This window comes from Anoplopoma fimbria, chromosome 6 (assembly GCF_027596085.1).
Source record: "Anoplopoma fimbria isolate UVic2021 breed Golden Eagle Sablefish chromosome 6, Afim_UVic_2022, whole genome shotgun sequence".
Lineage (NCBI taxonomy): Eukaryota > Metazoa > Chordata > Actinopteri > Perciformes > Anoplopomatidae > Anoplopoma > Anoplopoma fimbria.
In genome coordinates, this window is record NC_072454.1 from 14,226,976 (window position 1) to 14,248,885 (window position 21,910).

Genomic DNA, 21,910 nt, shown 5'->3' on the forward strand with positions numbered 1-21,910 from the left:
TCTACTTGTTAATTCTTAATGTATTTGTTTATCTAGTGTTATTGGTGTGATTCTTAATGTATTTGTTTATCTAGTGTTATTGGTGTTGGTATATTGTGTTGGACTAATACATCAGGTTAGGGTTGTATGAAGGTGGGGGGAAAAACCCAAAAAACAGTTTCCGTACCAGAGGCGCGCAGTGATGACGCGTCAGGCATGCTCGTATTTTGCGACGCTCTTGTTATTTTTTCTTGGAGGCTTCAGTTGGCTATAAAGTGTTAACAGCAGACCCACGTTTTGTTTTTCGTCAAAATGTCTCACATCGACGATGAATCCTCGGATCTCGGAATGGCGGGTCAATCGAAGTTGGAGAGCTTCCTGTTCAGTAAGAAACATTTAATGAGGTCCATCAGCTCTGTTGGCGCACACGTGGGTCTCTTCTGTGATGTTCCCACAGTGGAGCACCTGCTTTGATATTTGTGTATTTCAGCCAGAGCACTTAAAAAAAAAAAACAACTTATTTATAACGATCCTGGTTTTGATTTTTTTCTTCCAGGCTGCGAGCTGTCCTCTAAAGTACCTTTCTACACTTTCCAAGGAGACGAGGAGGAGGACTTGGAGCACTTCCTTGAACTCAGAACAGTATGTACAATCTTCACAGAGTTTGTTTAGTCAGATTCACTGAATGCAAAAGGCCTCACATCACCACTTTTATGCAATATTTACAAGATCGTGTGTATCCAAGGCTGTTGAGCCATAGTTTTGTCTTCTAATTAGCTAAAACATGCTTTGATCTGGCTGCCAAGAGTTTGTTTAAATGAGCTGAATTATTTTTTGTTTTATTCTGACAGATATGTCTGGGAGAGGGTGCCAAGGAGGAGAGTAATGTGGTGGAGGTAATGGCCATGAACCACCAAGGAAAGAGTATATCAGTGCCCATCGCCAACCTTCACCTCAGCTGTCTGCCGATGGTACAGCACAGACATTTCTCTCTAAATGCAGGTTAATGGGCTGCACATGGTAGAGATGTTTTTCAACTTTGACCTTCTTTTTCTCAGGTGAGTCTTGGAGAGTTTGAGCTGAAGGCTCCAGTGACCATCCGGCTCAAGGCTGGAACAGGACCAGTAACCGTCAGCGGATTACACCTCATAGGTAACACTCATATTCTTCTACTTTAACCTCCCAGTGCTTTCCCTAATGGCCCACTGAGAATATCTCAAGTAGTTGATGAATTCACTATTTAAAAGCATTATGAAATAAGTCAGGGACATTCTGTATTTGCATCCAATATTTTCAACTGATCAATTAATAATTTCAGACATTTTAAAATATATACTCTATCTACTCATATGTACTCTGGTTCCAGCTTTTTAAACATGTGAATAGTCTTGTATCTTTTTTCCCCAATCAGTTTTGGACTGTTGGTCGGACAAACAAGCTATCTGAATTGGTCAATTTGAGATTTTCAAAAATAATTCCTCTCATTTCACTGACCAATTAATCAAGAAAATAATCTGCAGATTAATTGATAATGAAAATAATTGTTATTGTAATTGTCGCAGCTACAGCCATACACTGCTTTGCATGTGGGAAAAGATAAATAAATATACTAAGCAACTAATAGCTTGCTTTGTAATACCTTTATCCTCAACACAATGTAGGTCCCATAAACTTTTACTTCTCTACATAATGTTATAATACAGAAAGCATTTTGATTCTTATTATTCTGAAATACCTAGTTTATCTACAGTACCAGTCAAAAGTTTGGACACACCTTCTCATTCAACTACTTTGAAGAATCTAAAATATAAAACATATTCTGGTTTGTTGAGCATTTGTTTGTTTACCACATAATTGCATATGTGTTCCTTCATAGTTTGGATGTCTTCAATATTAATCTACAATGTAGAAAAAAATAAAGAAAAACCATTGAATGAGAAGGTGTGTCCAAACGTTTGACTGGCACTGTACTCAGATTTTCTTTAATTAAACTACATGAAAAGTAAAATGCATCTTTGGACAATGAAATGTCAAATTTCAGTCTAATTAAAATCAAAGACCTTTGACACTTCAGAAATGTATTTTTCATTTAAGTTTTAAATGTGGATTGTAATTTCTTTTAAATCTGTGACACGCACATTTATCAATACTGCATATGCCTTCTTTTGCCCTCATCACTGGTTGTAATGAATGTGTGCAGCTGCATATCAAAAGTTCTGCAAGAGGTCAATTAAATAAGCCACTCTTCTGACCTCATAATTAAATATAATATAGGGATTTAATTAAATACTGTGATTAAACTTCGTCCTTCTTATGCAGCCTCACAGGTCGAAGATTCTGACCTGTCGGATGATGATGACGACGACGATGATGACGAGGAGGAAGAGATCAGCCCAATTAAACCAGCAAAGAAGAAGCAGAAGCAGTAGTTGGAGACGTCACTGATTGTCTTTTGGAATGGACCCACTCACTCGCTGATATGTTTTTTAGAAATAACAGTTTTTTGTACAGGACTCACACATTTTACAAAGCTACTACTTTTCCCAAACAGCCAAGTGAATGCTTTGTGTGGCGGAAGCTGCTCATGCTGTTGGAGGAAGTGAAATCATGACCTCTCCCCTCCAACCATCAGTGTCTCACTGCAAGCTCTTAGTCTCAGCAGTGTATTTAACTGCGGTTAGGAGATTCACTTATAGAAGAACTGTTTTTGCTATTAAATGCTACCCAGTGTTTTATACTGTATATGATACAGTCACCACTGACATGGAGTTACTGCACCAGTGGCGGAAAAATGTGTTTTACCACCAGTGGATTCTGGTATTGTTTATAGATACTGTTCTTGTAAAAGCAAAATCATTGTGTGTCTGTGTGTGTGTGTTTTTGTACTTTGTCAAACAGGAAAGAAGAGATTCTAGACTAATTATTGTGATTCCAACTGAAAGGTGCAATCAGATGACTAACATACATCAATTTATTAAATGTTGTCAGTGCAAAATGATATCTCCTTTTCCAATGTTTGTAGTTTCAAAAATATTGTTTGTCTTTGAGATCTGGCAATCATAAATGTGAATTTTTTCAAGCAAACTTTCCCTTTGTTTTAATTTATATCCCATTTGAAATCATAAATAAAACTGTATTTTTCAGCCTATAACATAAAAATTATACAGTTTACGTATCTGAGTTTTTAACACAGTAAGAAAGTTTTAATGTAGTCATGTCGCAGAAAACCAGCATTGTTCTTAAGACAATATCAAAACATTTAAAACGGCACCTTTTTATTACCTAAAGCACCTGAAACATATTTTCAAATTCACCAGACCTATGATTAAATAAACAAAAATATTTCATATCAGAAAAACACTAAAAACTCTGCGGATCGTCTTCATTATGAATGTGGATGTGGTTTCATCCAATTTAAAAAAACATTGGCCCGCAATTAATGGAAAACAACCGAGACAAAAAACTACTTAATTGGGAAAATAGGTTTCAGGCCTTTTGAGTTGCAAAGTTGACTCTATAGTCGCAAAAATAGAATAGAAAATGTAGGCAAATGAGTAAACACAAATGTTTGCTCAGACCGCGCCACTTCTTAACTTTACTGTTGCTGATTTACATAATTTGCCACGCGATCAATAGCGTGATATCAGTTGAAGCTTCATGAAGGCAGATGTGGTTGTATCAGGTTACTACCAATACACACACATTACGATCACATCTGCACTGTACAAACATTCTCTCATGTAAACATGATCTTTGCAGGGCAGCTGTAAACAGCAGATCACGTAGTGGATTGTATAACTGGTTCATGTGCAGATTGTCAGAGCTGTTCCAGTCCGTCTCATTAGAGCTCCTGATTGAAGTAGACACACTGCACTTTATCTTCATACCGAGATGTGATGGAGCTCCTTATCTCTGATTGGATACAGCCATAGAGCTAGGACATTACAAGGAAAGATCTTCCTCATCACATATACTGTACATTTGAAAGTGTATCTTAGCTGTACCTTTCTGTTTAATAAATGATTTATCTGGAAGATAACTGCCAACTGCAAATAGCCAATAAACCTCAGTCCAGTCAAAAGTTGAGTCCATCTTTCAGCTGCTGTTACATAACTTCCGTGGGAAGAGCAAACGGGCTGCAGGCGCCATGACGATAAGATTGGAGGAGAAATGGGGAAGAGATGGGAGAAACACTGTTACACCCAACACAACTGTAGCTGATTAATTACAACTCGTTGTATCTGTCCACTTAAATATGACTACCGTCATCACTTGCAGATCTTCAGTGGAACGTGATCTCTGAAACAGAAGGTGTTAAAAACGCCGCCCGTTTATCCAACCAAATAATCTTCCGATGGAAAAGTACATTACAATCCTCTTAAAAACACTCAGCCAGTATGGAAGACATTTTCAGATACTTTACTTAAGTATTGGTTTTAATACCACACTAAAAATACTACAAGTGAAAGTGCATTAAAAACCTTTCTAAATCAGACGTTTTAAAGTATTAGTCAGTAATGCATTCTTTTTTATAAGATCATCATATGTTTTTAGCGTTGCTGTCCTGTGAGAACCACGTATCTCTGGAAAGTGAACTTTTCATGACCTCAGCTTTGTTCCATAGCATTTAGCAGCTGATCCAAAAGGCTTTTTTAAAGAGTTTACAAAGCTTAATAAGTAGTAGGAATTTCCTCAACCCATAAAGAAACACTATCTCTTTCAGTTTATCAAAAACATTCATAATGAACACATCTGGAGATACGTGGTTTTCACTGGAAAGGAAGGATGTGTGAAAATGACCTTGTGATTTAAGCTGTCAAAGCACAATATTTGCCTTTGAGATGTAGTCCAGTAGATATATATAGTTGCATGAAATGTAAATACTCACGTAAAAAAAAAGTACCTCAAATTATAGAAGAGGGAGAGGTTGAGGGAGAGACTGATAAACAAGCCACACCGCTGAGCACCAGATGTCCATAAGACAAGTTTTGTCCCAACAAGTAAGTCATGCCAGGTGCTGCCATGGTAACATGAGAAAGGACCACCTGTGCGATGCCCTTGATGGCAGCTTTCTATTAACAAGGAGACAGGATTGAGTGGGAGGCACAAAATCAAGTAGGATGGGGATTTTTTAATCAGAGGAAGCTTAAATTGATATGATTTAGCATTATCATGGCGTCATACTCAAGCTCTTAGCGTTGATTGTTCCAGGTGGTTGTCATTTTGTGACAGTGATGCCATCTCTCTCTCTTTTCTCTCTCTGGGAGGGTAAAAAACAAGATGAGTAACCTTAAAAATGGACATGTGACGGATAGCAAATGAATGCGTAACAATGCTCCAACTATTTAATGTCACCTTGACTGGAAGCAGGTGCTGCTGCTTCTTATTTTCTGACTCATAAACCACATTCAACTCAATGTACGCTGAGTGGGTGTTTTGTGAACCTTTACACCACTTTTATTGGATATAACGGTTTTATGGTCCGCCGTCTGTGTGATGCGCTAAGTCCTTAACCTTCCATGTAGAGGTTAAAGCTGCGTCCAGAGCAGGGCGGCTAACATTGAAAGAAATGTTACTGAAAATGAGGCATCACTCACTGCAAAATCAAATATCTCAAAACGTACCCCCTATATCAAATGTCTGTCTTACACACAATTTTGGGGTATATTTTATGTATTATATGCTCCTTTGTAACATATGTTTTATGGTCTACCATATCTTTATGTTAAATACAAAATATGAATTTTATTTTACAACGAAGCTTCCTATTTTTCTGTCCATAACAGAGAGGACGTGAGCTTTATACAGCTCTAAATGAGCATAAAATGTTAAAATTCTCCAAACAGCTTGTGACATATAATTGGTTATCCGACAACCATATGGTGACAATGTATTGTTTACCACAGCATTTTTGAGTGCAGACAAATTAGAATATAAATATATGGGAATTAGATTGCCTCGTTAATTTAATGAGCTTAAAATGTGTGACTCAGCATCAGCCATATTTATGATGAGCCAATTTCTAGCAGAGATGAAGTCGGATTCTTTTCGTAGTTACTTGATTACTCTCACTTTACTTCATGGTACTTAACATTTGTATTAAAATAAGTAAACCATGCACTCTATGCTGACCTCTAATACTTACACGGGTCAGTAGTTCTAAGCCTTCTTTTGAATTACAGAAAAGCTGTTGGCATGTGATGGAAAATAAGATGATTTTGCATTGTGGTTGGTGTAGTTGGCAAAGATGCTGGAAGACTGGTTCCACAACTGCCAGAACACCACCGCAAGTACTGTCCTAAAGAACAGCATTATTTAAAAAAGCAACATGTCACACAACAGGGCAGCGTGGATTGTAATTATGACCCTGCTGAGCTTGGAGTTTCTGGGCTCACCTGAAGGGACAGGCGTTCAATAGTTCACAAGTAGAAGAAAGAGCCTTATGGTTTCTAAGTTAAGAACTGCTGCTCTTCAGTGGAATACTGCCCACTCTAAAACACACAGGGTGGCATAAGGCAGAAGGATGTCGACAGTCCGTCATATTAAAGAAGCCTAGTCAGCTAGTGAATGTACTCTTATCCCTCTGTGGAGAGTCAATGTCAAAGCAGTTCAGGTTCATTGTTAAGTCCACTGTAGGAATAGGTAATGAATGGACATACTTATGGCGTATCTCTCTACTAATGTAGCCTATTGTGGCCTGTACTGTGGGAAATCAGTGATTAGAAACATACGTGAAAAGACAAATGTGCCTCAGTGAGACGCTCCCTGTTTGCTGTGATTTAGGACCTGTGGCTTAATGCAAGCCAAGTTGATTTTGTTAGTGACAAGTCAGATGACGACTTTCAGCTTTGCTTGCAACCACAAAAAAAAATCATCCGGTAAAGACTAATTTTACATGGGCCCTGTGACTGTTATACTATTAAATATTTGTTTATTATAACCTTGTATTGTGCATGCTGGCTCACTGTCACTCTAATGGGAAACGAAGCCTTAATTTATTTCATTACTTTACACCTGTGCTTTTCCTACTTTGACAAGTCAAACTGTCTGCTGTAAAAAAAAAAAAAAAGGCAATAAGAAACTCAATTCAATTAAACACAACTATGAAAAAAGTAGCCTAAATCTCAACAATTTTAAAAGTGCAAATTTCAACACAGTAGTTCACATTTTTAGTTTACGTATGTTATATGTACTAAATTAATTAAAATGAGTTGGGAACTCTTCAGCAACTGTTCCAGTAAATGAAGCTCATCTTGGAAAGTACAGTTATTCCTAACACCCAGATAAAACTGAAAGAGAAATTATACTGCTATGGAGTCAACAGGGGATTTTAACCGTGCCTGTCTTTGTTTTCTGATGCAACGCTTTAAACTGCATTCAGACTGTCTGTTCAGTTTCTGTCAGCTTCATCTACAACTGAAGAAGAAGTGTAACTAATAGGCAAGAAGATATAACTGCACTACTTTTAAAAAGTGCAGATTCAAAGTATGTATGTTAATCTGAGAAGTGATTCAGACGTTTGGTAGGTAAAGAAAAACCCCTGGCTGAAACAACTTCCTGTTTGACAGCTCGTCATTGTCACGTCATCATGTGCAGGAAGTAAAGACCTACACACGGAGCACACAGCACACACACACACACCATACAAATGAATCCTTTAAAGAGTGCAACTCCATGTTTACTTTATGACCAAAAGTAAATAAATAAAGGTATGATTTTGGGTACAATAACTCTATTTCTACTACAGCCTTTTGGAGAAAGAAGTAATCATTTTGCGTACAGAAATAATGGTACGGTGAATAACCATGAATTTAGTTATAGTGCAGTTTTAGAGGAAATATATTTCATTAGTTTCCACCTGTGATACTTGCGTGTGTCACTACAGTGTGGTTCAAAGTTACTATAGTAACAGCTGAGGCGTGCCACTGTACTCTCACTCAGTAACTGCATACAGCTGTTCTCCACAGAGGGCCTCTGAAATGCATGCCTGCCATATTCATATATACAACAGCTTACCTGCACACACCCTTCCTGTCTTTGCTTATACCACTCATATACATTGTTTTATTGTTGCCTGCGTCCTTTCAGCTGAAACGCAACAGAAGACTGGCTTATGTTACAATGATTTCCACAGGCAAAAAATAGACCCGTAGATCAAAACACATTGGCCACGGATCCTTGTCTTTGATGTTTTTGCACGGTTTATCTGTGTGTCTGTGTGTGTGTGTGTGTGTGTGTGTGTGTGTGTGTGTGTGTGTGTGTGTGTGTGTGTGTGTGTGTGTGTGTGTGTGTGTGTGTGTGTGCACTGCTATCCTTGATTGGAGTTCTGGCACTGATTTCAAAGACCTTATCAGATGAAGGTTAGCATTCTGCATGTTTGATGAATAGCCACTCTGTATGCATTATGCTGTTTATTTCTCTGTTCCTGTCCGTGTTACTGGGAGGACTGATAAGAATCTGTGTGTGTTAAGACTAATAGCAAAAATGGCCACTCATGTATTCCAAATACTATGAAACTTTAGGCTGCCATGTCAGCCACTTCTCACAGCCACCGCTTGACAGTCACACATGCTGCAAGCTGTACAAATGTATTGGGACTATGTCAATAATATTTATCAGAGGCCTGAGTTACTGAGGGAAACTCCACCCTCAGCTGCTAAACATCACCAGTGATGTTCAGTACATTCCAGGAGTTACTCTGTGATTTAGTGGTATTTTACATCCAATTTTGGTTTGAGTTGGAGGAATACCCCACCCTCTTGTTGGCTATATTGATTCTGTTTGATTATTCAATCTTGGTGCAGGAAAGAATACATGCTGGGCAAGAAAATGTGTGTGAAAGAAACAGAGAGACAGAGAGACAGAGAGAGGGTGCCCACTGTAACTCAAATGTAGATATAGACACTGACTAAAGCACACAAACAACAGCTGCACAACAGCTGACAGTTCCCCATGCATTGAAAACACACACATACACACACACAACCACACACTACAGGTTCATGTCGTGCTGCAAGCAGGGCCGTGTTGTACTCATACATATACAGCTCCAACACACCTGCCACAACAGAGCACAGCTGTCAAGTGCATCACCCTGTACCCTATATGTAACCTCACTGAGCGCACACACACACACACACATGAAGAACCTACTTTTGCACATATATGAGGAAACGCACAGTAACTGGCTGATTGTGCTCTGGCACCTGAGCACACATTTGCTCATATAACAGGATTGAACTCGCACAAACCAAACACACACTAAGCTACACACCTTAATTCAAGCTGAATGTTTGTGCTTACGGAAAGATTGATCAATGTGTGTAATTATCTGTAGTGGACATTCAAAATGTTTTTTAAGAAATCTGACTCCAAACATTTGCATTTTTTTTCAAAATAAAATAAGACAGAATTCCGTCTTAAACATTTAAATCCCTGACTTTTTTCTAAATTAAAATTGAAATGTGGCTAAAGAGATGCCGCTATGAATGAAATTATTTATATGGATTAAATTAATGGTATGGCCTCCTTCTGGATATCTACTGTATGTTTTATTAATAACACACACAGAAGGAACGGTGCTCAAGGGGAATGCTAATAGGCTTTCGCTCTCACACACACACATACACACACACATAAACACACACACGTACTAAATGTCAGATTCATGCCCGACTGTAACTAAACCCCAGCTCCTCCCACTCTGCCTCCTGTATTCTCTGCTAAAGGTGTTTGAGAAATGTTTGTGTTCACTCTGAAAAAACAACGGACAGACTGGACAAAAGAAAAGCAGAATGTAACAAGAGGGCAGAACATTTCATAACCCATAAATAAGTGATGTGCCACACTCTCTCTCTCCCCCCCCCCTCTAACCATTCCTCCCTTTCTCCTCTCCTCCCTCTAAGCACACCGCCCCGCCCCTAAGCTCGCTCCATCTATCTCACCGTCTAGCTGGGGGGGAGGGGAATGATGAAAGGAGTATGAGTGACAGATAAGTAGATGACTATGCTGTCCCAGCTCTCATTAAAACTCTGCGCTTATATCCTGCTCCTCCTCCTCCACGTCGATCCCCGGCAAATGATACCCCGGGAGAGGAGGAGAGAGAGGTGAGGGGAGGGAGGTGCTGCTCATCAGTTATTCCTGTTTTCTGACCAAACTTGACAATGAGCACCAATAATGAGACAAAGGGGGATGAGGCAGAGATTCTGCCAGAGACCAGGATGTTGACAAGGAAGTGAACTGTCCTAAATTGGCAGATAATGGGCCTTCTGTGGCCTGGACTGTAACAAATCATTGTCCAAACCTCCTCCACCGTGTTCTGGGATTCCTTTGAATGCAGTTTATCGCAAACATGTGGTGACACTGTCTTTTTTCCCTCATTTACAAGCCTTTGAGCCTATGAATAGATTGTGGGTTAACTGCAGGGTGGGATGCACTACAATAACTTTTAGCTTTTCTTTTCTTTTTTCTTTACAGGAGGCGCTGACATTTCTACTGTAATCCAGTGAGTTAAACTGCAAAACCTCTTAACCTTAACAAACCACACAATGTGCGTCTCAGTACAAGCAGACCTCTGTGTCACTCTGTTTAAAGTTTACACCATATAACCATGGATAAAAGCCCACAAGATTATATTAAACTGTGCAAACCAATGCTTAAAATACAACAGAAGGTAAAGTAATATGCTTGTTTATTTCTTATTTTCCACTGATTTTGGTTTATTCATAATCTTGTATAAAAACTCATGAAAAACCTGACAAGCATTTGGAGTCCAGTGTGTTTCTAAAGCCACATGGACTTTGGAGTGCATGGAGAGGCTCCCTGCATGCTTTCAGCCCCAAACAGGAAATAATCAAGAGCTAGGAACTTGCAAGTACAATAAGAGCGTGTTAACAGTCTTTTTAGGCACTGAAGTCTCTGGAGTCCCATGTCAGGACTCATGATGAAGGATATGTTATTTATTTTGTTCACTGCCTGAAAGGATTTAAGACTACATCATTCACATTAGCACTTCCAGTCGAATTGAAACAGGAAATAAATAAAATACAAACTTGATTTTCAAATTACAGCATTACTACTGCAACTGTGATTCAAGAAGTAAACAGGGCTACCGACATTAACGGGGCATGGTTTCCCAAAATGGGGTCAAGTAGATGTCAAAATAATATTATCATGATGGCGTGTTGGGAGACACAAACTGATAACAAATCTCTCCAAAATGAAAAAGGAACAAATAGCGAACATGGAAATTGAAGCTAATTCTGATTTTCATGACAAACGGAACAAATGCTGACTCTGCTTTATTACTTGGTCCCATAATGCTTGGTTGAAGACTGGCCGTACAGCCCGTAGAAGTCAGGGTGCCTGGCTGTCTGTGAGGCTTCCATCATTCCCCTCATGGGGAAATGATGCAGTGGCTGGCTTGTAGGTAGCGGGGCATGTTGGGGAAACTCCTGAGAGGTCATGGAGGGGAAGGAGTCCGATGCCGGGTACGGAGGCCGGGCGCGAGCAGCGGGGGCCCTGGAGCAGCAGCAGTTATTCAGAGTGCACATCAGTACTTTCCTCCCTTCGTACATGGCTTGTTGCGAGGCACCTCCACTGGGGAAATGGGAGGGGGGGAATATGGTCCCTGAGTGGTGGCTAGAGCTGGACCCTAGACCCACCATGTGATGGGCTGCAGTGTCAAGGAGTCGGCTATGGCCGGGCCCACCATGGGGATTCTGGGAGAGGCCTTCAGAGGAATACATGGATGAGGCATGATGGCTCTGATCAGCCAGGAAGGGTTTTTTGCTGCTGTAGAGCAACGGCGGAGGATCCTGGGAGGTGGAGTTTGTTGTGTTACTCTCCAGGAAAGCCATGCCGTATTTCCTCTTCTGTAGTCCTGAACCAGCCCCCATGTGAGAGCCAGCAGAGGTGCTGGGAGACTGGAGGATCTCAAGAATGGGCGCCTCGTTGAACGGTTCTGAGAATGGAAAGTAGTGGTGGGGCAGAAAAAAAAAACAATAGTTCATTCTGACTATACTATATCCCAGAGATTGGTGTTAAATATCTTACATTACACATTTTCCCTCATTTTTATTTACTCGTTACAATTTTTTCTTACCTTCCAGCATTTTTCGGAGGTTTTTTTCTCTCGTTGAAAGTTCAGATAGCAAAAGATGAGAGTTGAGCTGGCCCACTCTGAGTGGAGGCATAGCACTACTCAGGTGCGAGTTTGACCTAAAAAAGGAGAGACACATGAATAATACTGTGGACCAGATTCAGTAAGCCGTTTGCACCCTTGCTTGAGATGCATTCTGTCAGTGCACCAAAAAAAGGTGTACATGAAAGCATCACTGGCTTACTTAAAGAAATAAACTGCTTCTTAGAAAGAAAAGAGGGCAGGAATATTACATTTCTACAATATGTAACTCTTTAATAGTGCCAAACACCACATTACTACTACAATAATTACAATCATGTACCAATAAAGAGACATGGAACAGAAATAGAAATGCTTACCTGTCCATTAGCAGCTGATACGGTTTTGTGTTCTGAAAAAGACAACAAGATGCACAGGTCATTCAGACCCGCCTTAAAACATCTCACTAACAGCTACTATATGAGAACAGAAGAATACATTCATAGACAATGGGCCTGCTGTGGTGTCTGCGTACATGCATTAACGTTTGTTATGAACAATCTTTGTGTGTGACAATGCTTTGGTGTTTTTTGAAATCGTTTGATTCTATGGATGCAAATACTGTGTTTGTGTGGCTGTACAGACGCAAGTGCATTTGTACCTTCATGAAGTTAATGCCGTCTGCTCTTTTGAAGAACGTCTGTACTGAGCTCAGGAGTTTTTCTGCTTCCTGGCGCTTCTCGTTGAGCTGCAAAACCTGCTGGGAGTTTTTCCTCACATACATGGTGTAGGTGCTCTCCAGCATCTGCATGGTTTCAGCCTGGTTTGCTTCTAGCAGCGCATGCATCCTCTGATACTGGGCTCTCGCTCGCTCCTTCAGCTCAGACACTGCATCCTGTGGAGAAAGGAGAGGATGGGGACAAGTTGATTTACAAACATACACACAAGCATTAGAATAAAAAAAACTTCTCAAAAGTCATCACTTTTGATTTCACCATTCTCTTTCTAATCCGTCCCTTACCCGTCCCCCGAAAGTGCAATATTAAATTGTTGGAGTGCCAACTTTTACAAACAACGTTGCCTTTTACCAATTATTTCTGCAATGTCTTAGCATAAGCATCTACAGAATACTACATATATTACAATTCAACCCCATTCAGCAGAAAACATGTAAATTCCTTTGGGGAAAAAAAAGCTTCAATACACAGGAATTAATTGATGTGTTTAGTTACTGTAGGTAAAATATTTTTTCTTTCTTACTACATTTTGTGGAATCTATGCTTTTTGAAAAGGAAAAGTAATTTGCAAAATGCATTTTCCACGCCAACGCACCAGAGATACATTATATTTTATTTCTATTTTGCAACAGTGAACAAAAAAGGTACAGAGTCATTTCATTACAGCAGCGTGTGGAAAAAATGATAGCACCAAACCCACACAATGATAAAGAACCAAGGAAGAAGTACTGATAATGTTCAGAATTGCGTCTCTGTAAGCACATGACATGTGTGTGTGCTGTACTGTACCTTCATCAGTGTCTTGTCTGACTCCAGCTTGGTCAGCTGCTCATCGATGTTCTGAACACGACCATCCAGTCTGCCTTGCTGCCTCATTAGCATGGCCTGTTGAGAGGATTAGACTGATGAACCTCAACAGGATACAACAAAAACATAAAAGAAAAAAACTTTTTCTTACTACTCATGTCTCTGCTGTGACCTCATCAAACCTGGCTGCTATTCATGAGTCGCTCAGACAATCTGCTCCACAATCCTGATTAGACAGAGGAAACAGCAGCTGCCAGCAGAGACCAAATATGCATTTGTCGATGAGGAAAGCACCAGCAAATGCAAACACAATTGCAGAAATCCATCTCTGATTGCATCTAGGTTTGTCTGGGACCCTGCTGCATCAAGTTAAGTCCATTGTTGGGACAAGCCTACTTCCTCTGTGGACTCAGTTAGAGTGCAAAAAGAGCCAAAGGCCAGTGGAAGAGCCGGTAAACATAATCCTTCTCCATTTACTGCAGGAGGTGGAAATCAATCTACTGTCACAGGCTGACATCTAACTAGGAACAGGGGAGGGCAGGTAGGCTTTTTTAATGAACTGTCTCTGCATGGGAAAGGCACCATGCCCAAATAAGAGAAAACCTGCTGTCATGGCAACAAAGCCTTGTGTATGTATTTATATGTGAAAGTTAATGTGTATGTGAGGGAGCAGGAGGGAGCAGAAAGCGGGGGTGTCTCACTACCCCTCTCTGCTTTCTCATTTTGCCACATGCATTGCTCCCATTGTTTGCACGGGCCTCTGTGTCAGTGACAGATTGTCATGTCTGTGTGCATAATGCTCGGGTCTGCTCTGCTCCCTCCGCATGAGTGTGCATGGGAGAAAGGGCTAGGGAGGAAAAAGTGCTATTTGGGCTCTGCTTGCACATGCCAAGAACGGACAGAATGAGAGTGAGAAAGACATACAAAAAGAGGGTGAAGCCAACAGAGGGAAAGTTTGAATCAAAAAAAAAAAAAGAGAGAGATAGGAAGAATGAGGACATTCCTGTGGTCTCTAGTGAGTGAGTTTCAGGGTAGCTAGGTTGTGGTATCACAGCAACAGCCCTCTTCAGCTGCTTACAACACTCATGGAGTCTTATGTACAACAACTGGCTGGCCACGACAGTACACCACAGAGAATAACTTCCAACAGCCCATCTAGTTTCTAAAACAAACAGCAAAAGTTTAAGTTTTATCGCGAAAACACACTGGAGAAGTGACACAGGCGTAGTCATGCTTGTTGATGTGCATATTCTAGCCAGTTTCCACATGGCACGTAGATCAGTCACTGTGTTATGTTTATTCGTCCAACACCCTAGGTGCAACAACAACAACTGACAATGAAACAAACGCAGCACAAAGGAGCGCTTCAGGCGAGGCAACCCTGCCGCCAGGTTTCCCTCTAAACCTGTGTCCTGCACTCTCATTGGCTGTTGCTCCCTAACACACAAGGCGCTCAATCACCGATTGGCAAGCGCAGAGCCAACATAGATTTGCCTCTGATCTGGGGATTTTGTCTGGGAGCTCCGAAAACTGTCTGGGAACAATAAATCAGGGCTAAAGTTGTATAGTGTGAACTAGGCATTAGGGACAGCGAAACAAACTGTGAACACAACATATGCACATTATTACCTTATACGATTGTTGGCAAACATGTTAGCAAACAGTAGCCCAACTACACATCTAGGAGACTTTGACCAACATTCAAACATTTGGCCACCCAACAAATGTAGGTTGAATACTCATTCTCCTTTTAGCACTGTTTTGGTCTGCACCACCTCCTATAAGCTACATGCTCCTCAAGGTTACCTGATCCCTGGCTGAGTGTACAACTTCTGAGTGAGTGAATTTTTCCCCATTGTATAGCGCGCTCAAAAATCTGAAATGTAAAGAAAAATATATTGTTCATGGTATATATATATATATATATATATATATATATATATATATATATATATATATATATATATATATATATATATATATATATATGTTATATATATATATATATATATGGTATGGTGTTACTTTATGCTTACAATCCCACAATGCCATGTATTGTGAGTAAACTATTGAGTGTCTATGATAACCGGAGTAGTGAATAAGGGACACTGCCTCTTACTGTGTTAGCTAACTTTAATGTTGGCTAGTCGCTAGGTTTCCTGTCCATTGTGTGCATCCTTTTTGCAGTGTTGACAGTCAGCATTAAATGAGGTCTCCCTGGAAAAATCAAGAATGCATCATACTTTAAGGCCTATGCAGTGTGACCAGCACAAGAGATCGGGACCAAGCTGAGCTGTTGAAGCAAGCAAGCAAGCCAAACAACATAAAATGATAAATTATACAGGTGCTGCGGCAACAAGCCTGCCTTAAGGTAACTGTGTGTTGTTACATTTTTATTTTTGGAGGAATATAATTGATATATATACAGTTACCATACACCTCACGAAACTATTCTTCTCAATTCTACATCGTCTGGAACATATAAACCCTGTGGAGTTTTTGACTACCAATTGCACTTCAGAGCAATGTTAAGATGAGCAGTTCCTTGTATTGTTTCTATCAGCATGAGGACCGGCTGAGCAAGTTATAACTAACGATCGGTTGGCCATTTCACTATAGCATATCCAGTTTTACTTAACACATCAATGATGAGGACACAAGTGCACCCAACAAGCACAGGGCTGAGGTGGTGAGTTGGTGGATTTCATCTTTGGTCAAAAGAAGCATAAATTCACCAATAAAAGAAGAGGAGAAGACTGCAGAAAGAAGCAAAATGATGACTGAGGCCAAAACGTTTTCATATACAGGCATTCATCGTGTTTGTCAGGCTTTAAAGATACGAACAAGATGACATCCTTTAGTTTTGCTAAGTAGCTACCGTTAGCAGCTTATTCATTTAATGCAATTACTTTTGTGCACCTAAAGGGGGGGTGACCTGGATATCATCTTATTTTAAAGGGTGTGTGTGGTCCCTAATCATGTGGAACGCACTCATTACACATCCCAAACCTGTACTACGTTTCCACACTACATCTTGCTTATACAGTCAGTTTAAGCATAACAGTCCTCTTAAAACAACCCATATACAACGCCCCAATCTGCCCTGTTAGCTCACATGCCACTTAGTTCCTTGGCTGCGTTTCTTGTTTCATCCAGTTTTTCATGTATTGTGTGCACAATACTTTTCAGACAGCACACTTGTATTAAAAATAACTGACTTAACAAGTACATAAAGGCTCAGCGGTATGTCTTGCTTTCTGTGTAACTGCTGTTTTGACAAAAACTGGAAAGAACACTTTGTTGGGTTACTGCTATCGTAAATGGTGCATGTACTGCTTTATATGACATGGCCTCCGAAATGGCACCAGCTTTTCTGTGCCTGGATGCTTCTAGTCAACAACTGCGTCTTCCTCATTTTGCCATGTTTCCTCCATTTTTTTTGTCTTGTGTGCTTGAAATAGCACAAGGGGTGAGGAGGGAACTGTCTCTTTGCTGATCTCTCTGCAGCAGTGTGAAAGCCTACCTTTATCAAGATTAAATCCACCAATGATCACTTTCCCCACTGTCCTATTTAGGCATCCAGACACCCGCGGGTTGCCAGGAAGCTCATGTTTAAATGAAGAGCCTCAGGCTCAATGAACAGAGAGCCTCTTTCACAATCAACTGACAACTATTCCCCACGTCTGATGTCAATGGACTGCCCTCAGCATTCTGGGGAACTGACTCACTCCAGCCCAGATACAAGAAACTGCAAACGGCAGAGCTTCCATGAGCGATGGTTTCCTGCTGAGGTGCCTGAGAAAACCAAGGTGAGGCTGAGTGGGAGGGCTCCACCTCCGCCTGTCCCAGGGACGACATTACTATTATATGACTCTTCCTTTCTCGTCTTGAAATTACCAGCAAGCGTGCAAAAGGTTACTGTTAAAGTCTCCACTGAGAGCCAAAGATATGAACATAGCTACATTGGCTTTTCTCTTTTTTGTTTATCCCAAAAGCAACAAGAGTGCTGCCAGGGGAATTTAAAATCATTTTACCAAAATAGACCACAGCTCTGTCAAGGAGAACGACCTCTTAGTTAGAAAGGAAGAGAAGCCACTTTGGCCTCAAACTACTTAAAGAAATGGACCAGCATACAAGAAGCCTCACTCTTGGCTATTTCTACATGTATCACTATTAGCGTGTCTAAAGGCCCAAGTATGGATAGTGTTAATCTGTGAAGAGACAGGAACTCTGACTCTTGGAAAACTCCATTTACCAGCGAACATACAGTTGTCAAAGAACAGAAAGATGGGTGGGTGTGTGTGCATATGTGTGTGTGTGTGTGTAGAGAGCAGCTGTGGAAAGGGCTGAACAGACATCTTTTGTCCCGATTATAGCTCCGGAGCAACAGTTTTCACCAAATATTTAAAAAGATTTAGAACTTTGTGAGCCACACACTAGAAAGAAAAGAAGTGCGTATGTAACTTTCCCGACTGGAACCATAAAATCACCAAACTTATGAAGGCCGCAACATGGCAGATGCTTAAACTAATCTGATTCTCACTTCCGCCCCTTCACCGACAGGGAGAAAAAGAAGAAATGTGTACAAGGCAGTGTGGGTGGTTGTGTTTTTACACCTTGCCACCTACATTAGTTTTGTGAAAAGAGAGGGAACTGATATAATGTATAGAACTAGAGGAAACATACAGTAGTGGACACAGCCATGACACCCTGGCCTTATGCGATACGCCACATTCCTCCTTGCACCCTGAGGTCAACCCTGCCAAGGCAGTTCGTTATTCACATGCTGTCAGTGGGATTTAGACTCATATTGTAGAATCCATTTTCCTCTTTCCCTCCCTTCTTTTCTATCTTTCACTCCCTGGAAATGTCCAACTCCTGGTGATGAATGGTTGAAATCCAAAGTTATAAACTTGCTTGCTTGTGAAAATGTCCGCATATTACCGCATTTTCTGTGTGTGTGTGTGAATTTCTTTATCAGCCTATGTAGCCTCACCAGCATGCATTTCCTCCTGAACACATCCAGAAACTGATCAAGCTAGCTCACATAAAACCAGCTACACGTGGATCCACCCCCACTGCACAGGGGTCATCATTTCCGGTGGATGCAGATTGCATCACAGCACTTACCCGAGGGCACAGGGCGGCTAATGTGAAGGCGTGGCAGTGTGGAATGGGTGGGTTGATCAAGGTTAAAAGCTGTGTGGGACGTACGCCTGCATGTGAGTACGTGTGTGCGTGTTTCGTCTACCCCCGAGGGTTGGCTTTCACCTGTCCAGTCCTCTCACATCAGAAAGGAATAAAGGAGGAGGCAAAGAGAAAAGGCCTTTATAGACTGATGAACTGAAAGAAATGTCTGCTTCCTTGAATTTCAAATCCACAGAAGAAAGTGCACCTATAAAATCCTTTGACAGACACCTGCCTGTCAGCTTTTTTAAGTGGTTGGGTGAGTATGTGTGGGGGCGATTTACGTACCTGCATTTGTATGCGTTGCGTGTCCACATCGCAGACTGTGTGTCTTTGGTTTGTGCAGTGAGAGATGCAGCAGAACGGACACAGAGCCACCTGCTCCTCCTCACAGTGGAGCAGCCTGTACTCCTCGTGACTGGGACAGGTCCAAGCGCTCAGCTCCTCAGCGTCCACTAACAGGTGTCCCGGGGCCGCACACGGCTGCTGAAGGTGCGTCTGGATATGAGTTTGGCAGCAGGGCTCCTTGCAGCGCAGACAGACTTTCCTCACAGGCAGCGGGGGGCCTCGTCTGCAGAGGACACAGTGCAGCACGGCAGGGACTTTGTCGGTGTTCAACGCGTTGAACCGCTTCACTATGTTGGCGAGCTTAAAGTTCTTCTCCAGTGTGGGTTTCTGCTCGTAGTCATGGTTGCATTCGGGGCAGCGGACCGCAGCGTTGTCTTTGGCCCAAGCCTCAGAGATGCAACCCTTGCAGAAGTTGTGCTTGCACGGCAGCTGGATGGGTTCTTCGAAAACATTCAGGCAGATGGGACACAGGAGCTCCTCTTCGAAGCAGTTTTTCCAACTTTCATCCATGGCTTCAGCTGGATCCAAACTGCTGATGTGTGACTGAAATGAGTAAATTGAGAATTGATTTCAAAATCAATCAAGCGCTTATTGTATTCATATTAGTTTGTTTCTGCACTGTACTTTTGCTCTGGTTTATGCTCTTAGATGCTTGTTTAAGAAAGGAGATGCACTCATGGCTTCTGGTGACTAGTAGTTCTCTTGAATACCTATGTTGAATACACTTATTGTAAATCGCTTTGGATTAAAGCGTCTGCTAAATGACTGTAATGTAATGTAATGTAATGTAAAAATATGGATTATCTCTTTCTGCAGTTTTTTTTGTTTGTTTTTTTGAATACACAAAGAAGCACCCTTATTAATATTAAGCCTACCACAGCCCACTGGAATTACGGCTTGTCCAAAATTGGCACTGAAAGATGTGGGCCGAGCACCCACGGGTGGAAAAATGATTTTGGGGAAAATGCGTATGAGGAGTAATAGTAGCCTACAACAATGAGCAAATGGAGCATTAGCAGGCGACGACTGACAGAGAAGAAAACAGGTCAGATCGAGTCAAGTGTCCAACGAAGTGCAACCACAGCGAAACTTCGACAACACATCTAAAACTATGGTCACCATAAAACAATTACACACAATGACAATACAGTATTTGGCTATTTTTTTTTTTTTTTTTTTTTTTGCGAATTCACGACAGGACGGTACAAGCTGTGGCGTTTGAGAGCAAGTGACAACTTGCTACAGAATAACACTGGAAATAGGACTAATACAATGTCACGGGGCTAAACTGAGGTTTTATTCTAACCCGACGACCCTCTTTGCTATTATCAATTAAGCAGTATAATAGTCTAATGAGACACGTTGGATGGATTATTATAGAATAAAAAGCAACGTTACCAACTATTTATATCCCATGTCGCCTTCAGGCTCCGGTGCACCTATAACGCCGAGCTTCGCATCCAAGCCCGCGGTGAGATCGAGCTCCTCCGGGTAGATTTCAGCCGTCAGTCCGTCGTACTGCTCCCCGCCCGGAGGTTTTACGCGATGTTGTTCGGCTGGTTTCGCTTTCCCGTCAACTCTTTGACTAATATTTAATGGTAAGTGCGTGCAGACGGTGACTCGTCGGCAGGGAGCTCAGTGCTTCCACACACCGACTCCTCTCCCCCCGCCTCCGACAACGTGACCCGTCACAGAGTCGATGCACAGACGGGGAGGAGCCGAGGGGAGGAAGGCAAGACGGGAACGGCCACAGCAGACTCTACCGGAGGGATGGGAGATGACACAGGGGACATCTGTGTGAAGCCAGGGGCCCACAAGAGGGAAGGTGCACCGGGGGGAATATCGTGAAGGCCTTTCTTTTGAGTGGATTACGTCTATGTGGCTGTAACCAATGGCTTTGTCAATGCCTAATACAGTTAATGGTTGAATACTGCTTTATAGGTCAGCTGTAAGCTATTAATAAGACAGTCTACGTGTACAACTGTTTAATTGCCTTATAGAATAGGTCAACACGAGCCGAAAGGGATTTTTCACAACCTTTTCATACCATTTCAAACGTATAATACTCGTTCTTTATAATGTGACATATTTTGTTCCTTTCTTTTCTTTCCTTTTCTAGGGACAGACTGTAGAAGAATACCTTTGCAAATTCCTAAAAATCCTGTCCTGTAAAAGAAAAGTATTGATCTTGGCATTACAGCCTTTCTATATTATCTTCTTTTTGTGTTTTTTGATTGAAGACATTATTCCTATATGATATTATGTATTATGGGTATGTTTTCATGTTGTTTGTAGGCTTTTAGTGCCACGATATTATGTAAATTGATTCTTTATTTGTTGATGGTTCCGATTCGTCGATTGATGTCATGTGATTGGGGCAATCTGATTGGTCTACCAACCTATTTACGAACCCCAAGTTCTATTTAAAGCATGCATCCTTATTTCCTTGTAAAATAACCTGATCAAGGTCTATGTACCGAAACGTTACTAAAATATATTTATACGCAAGTGAAGAAGAGTTTTTTGGTATTCTTCTACGCACCTGTCGTCCTACTGGACTTTTTACAACCTTGCAACCAAAATGAGCTTTTATTAGTAACACAATTTGGCTTCAATAATTTGGTTCATTGTTGATTATAAAGTAATAAAGCCATAAGCTCATATTCTTAAGCCTTAATAAAACGTGCTTTAATATTCTCATATTTTTTATGAAATATATAAATCATAAAAA

The 21,910-nt window shown here is 41.0% G+C and overlaps 2 protein-coding genes across 3 annotated transcripts; one reads left to right on the forward strand and one right to left on the reverse strand.

The window, feature by feature from the left end:
* The first annotated feature begins 191 nt into the window (after positions 1–191).
* Positions 192–3,063, forward strand: npm3 (nucleophosmin/nucleoplasmin, 3). Its single transcript, XM_054600503.1, has 5 exons — positions 192–364; positions 536–621; positions 831–950; positions 1,038–1,131; positions 2,299–3,063. Exons 1-5 carry the CDS (start codon positions 292–294, stop codon positions 2,406–2,408), a joined length of 483 nt encoding a protein of 160 aa, XP_054456478.1. The 5' UTR covers positions 192–291; the 3' UTR covers positions 2,409–3,063.
* A 7,605-nt stretch (positions 3,064–10,668) lies between these two features.
* LOC129092232 (E3 ubiquitin-protein ligase TRIM8-like) lies at positions 10,669–20,963 on the reverse strand. Of its 2 annotated transcripts, none has more exons than XM_054600090.1 (7): positions 20,582–20,963; positions 19,120–19,722; positions 13,627–13,722; positions 12,762–12,995; positions 12,481–12,512; positions 12,083–12,198; positions 10,669–11,941 (listed from the first exon to the last, which is right to left on the reverse strand). In XM_054600090.1, the coding sequence occupies exons 2-7, from the start codon at positions 19,687–19,689 to the stop codon at positions 11,283–11,285; spliced, it is 1,707 nt and encodes a 568-aa protein (XP_054456065.1). In that variant the 5' UTR covers positions 19,690–19,722; positions 20,582–20,963; the 3' UTR covers positions 10,669–11,282. The 2 variants fall into 2 exon arrangements, with proteins under 2 accessions (XP_054456065.1, XP_054456064.1); XM_054600089.1 differs by having other exon boundaries at positions 20,578–20,963.
* Positions 20,964–21,910: the final 947 nt, after the last annotated feature.

Excerpts from the sequence above, each read along its gene's own strand:
- LOC129092232 (XM_054600090.1), bottom strand. The coding sequence starts at position 19,689 with ATGGATGAAAGTTGGAAAAACTGCTTCGAAGAGGAGCTCCTGTGTCCC. Across the intron at positions 13,723-19,119 it reads CGCAACGCATACAAATGCAG|GCCATGCTAATGAGGCAGCA; the intron begins GTACGTAAATCG and ends TCCTCTCAACAG. Across the intron at positions 11,942-12,082 it reads CCTCCGAAAAATGCTGGAAG|AACCGTTCAACGAGGCGCCC; the intron begins GTAAGAAAAAAT and ends TTCCATTCTCAG.
- npm3 (XM_054600503.1), top strand. The coding sequence starts at position 292 with ATGTCTCACATCGACGATGAATCCTCGGATCTCGGAATGGCGGGTCAA. Across the intron at positions 365-535 it reads GTTGGAGAGCTTCCTGTTCA|GCTGCGAGCTGTCCTCTAAA; the intron begins GTAAGAAACATT and ends TTTTTCTTCCAG. Across the intron at positions 1,132-2,298 it reads CAGCGGATTACACCTCATAG|CCTCACAGGTCGAAGATTCT; the intron begins GTAACACTCATA and ends CTTCTTATGCAG.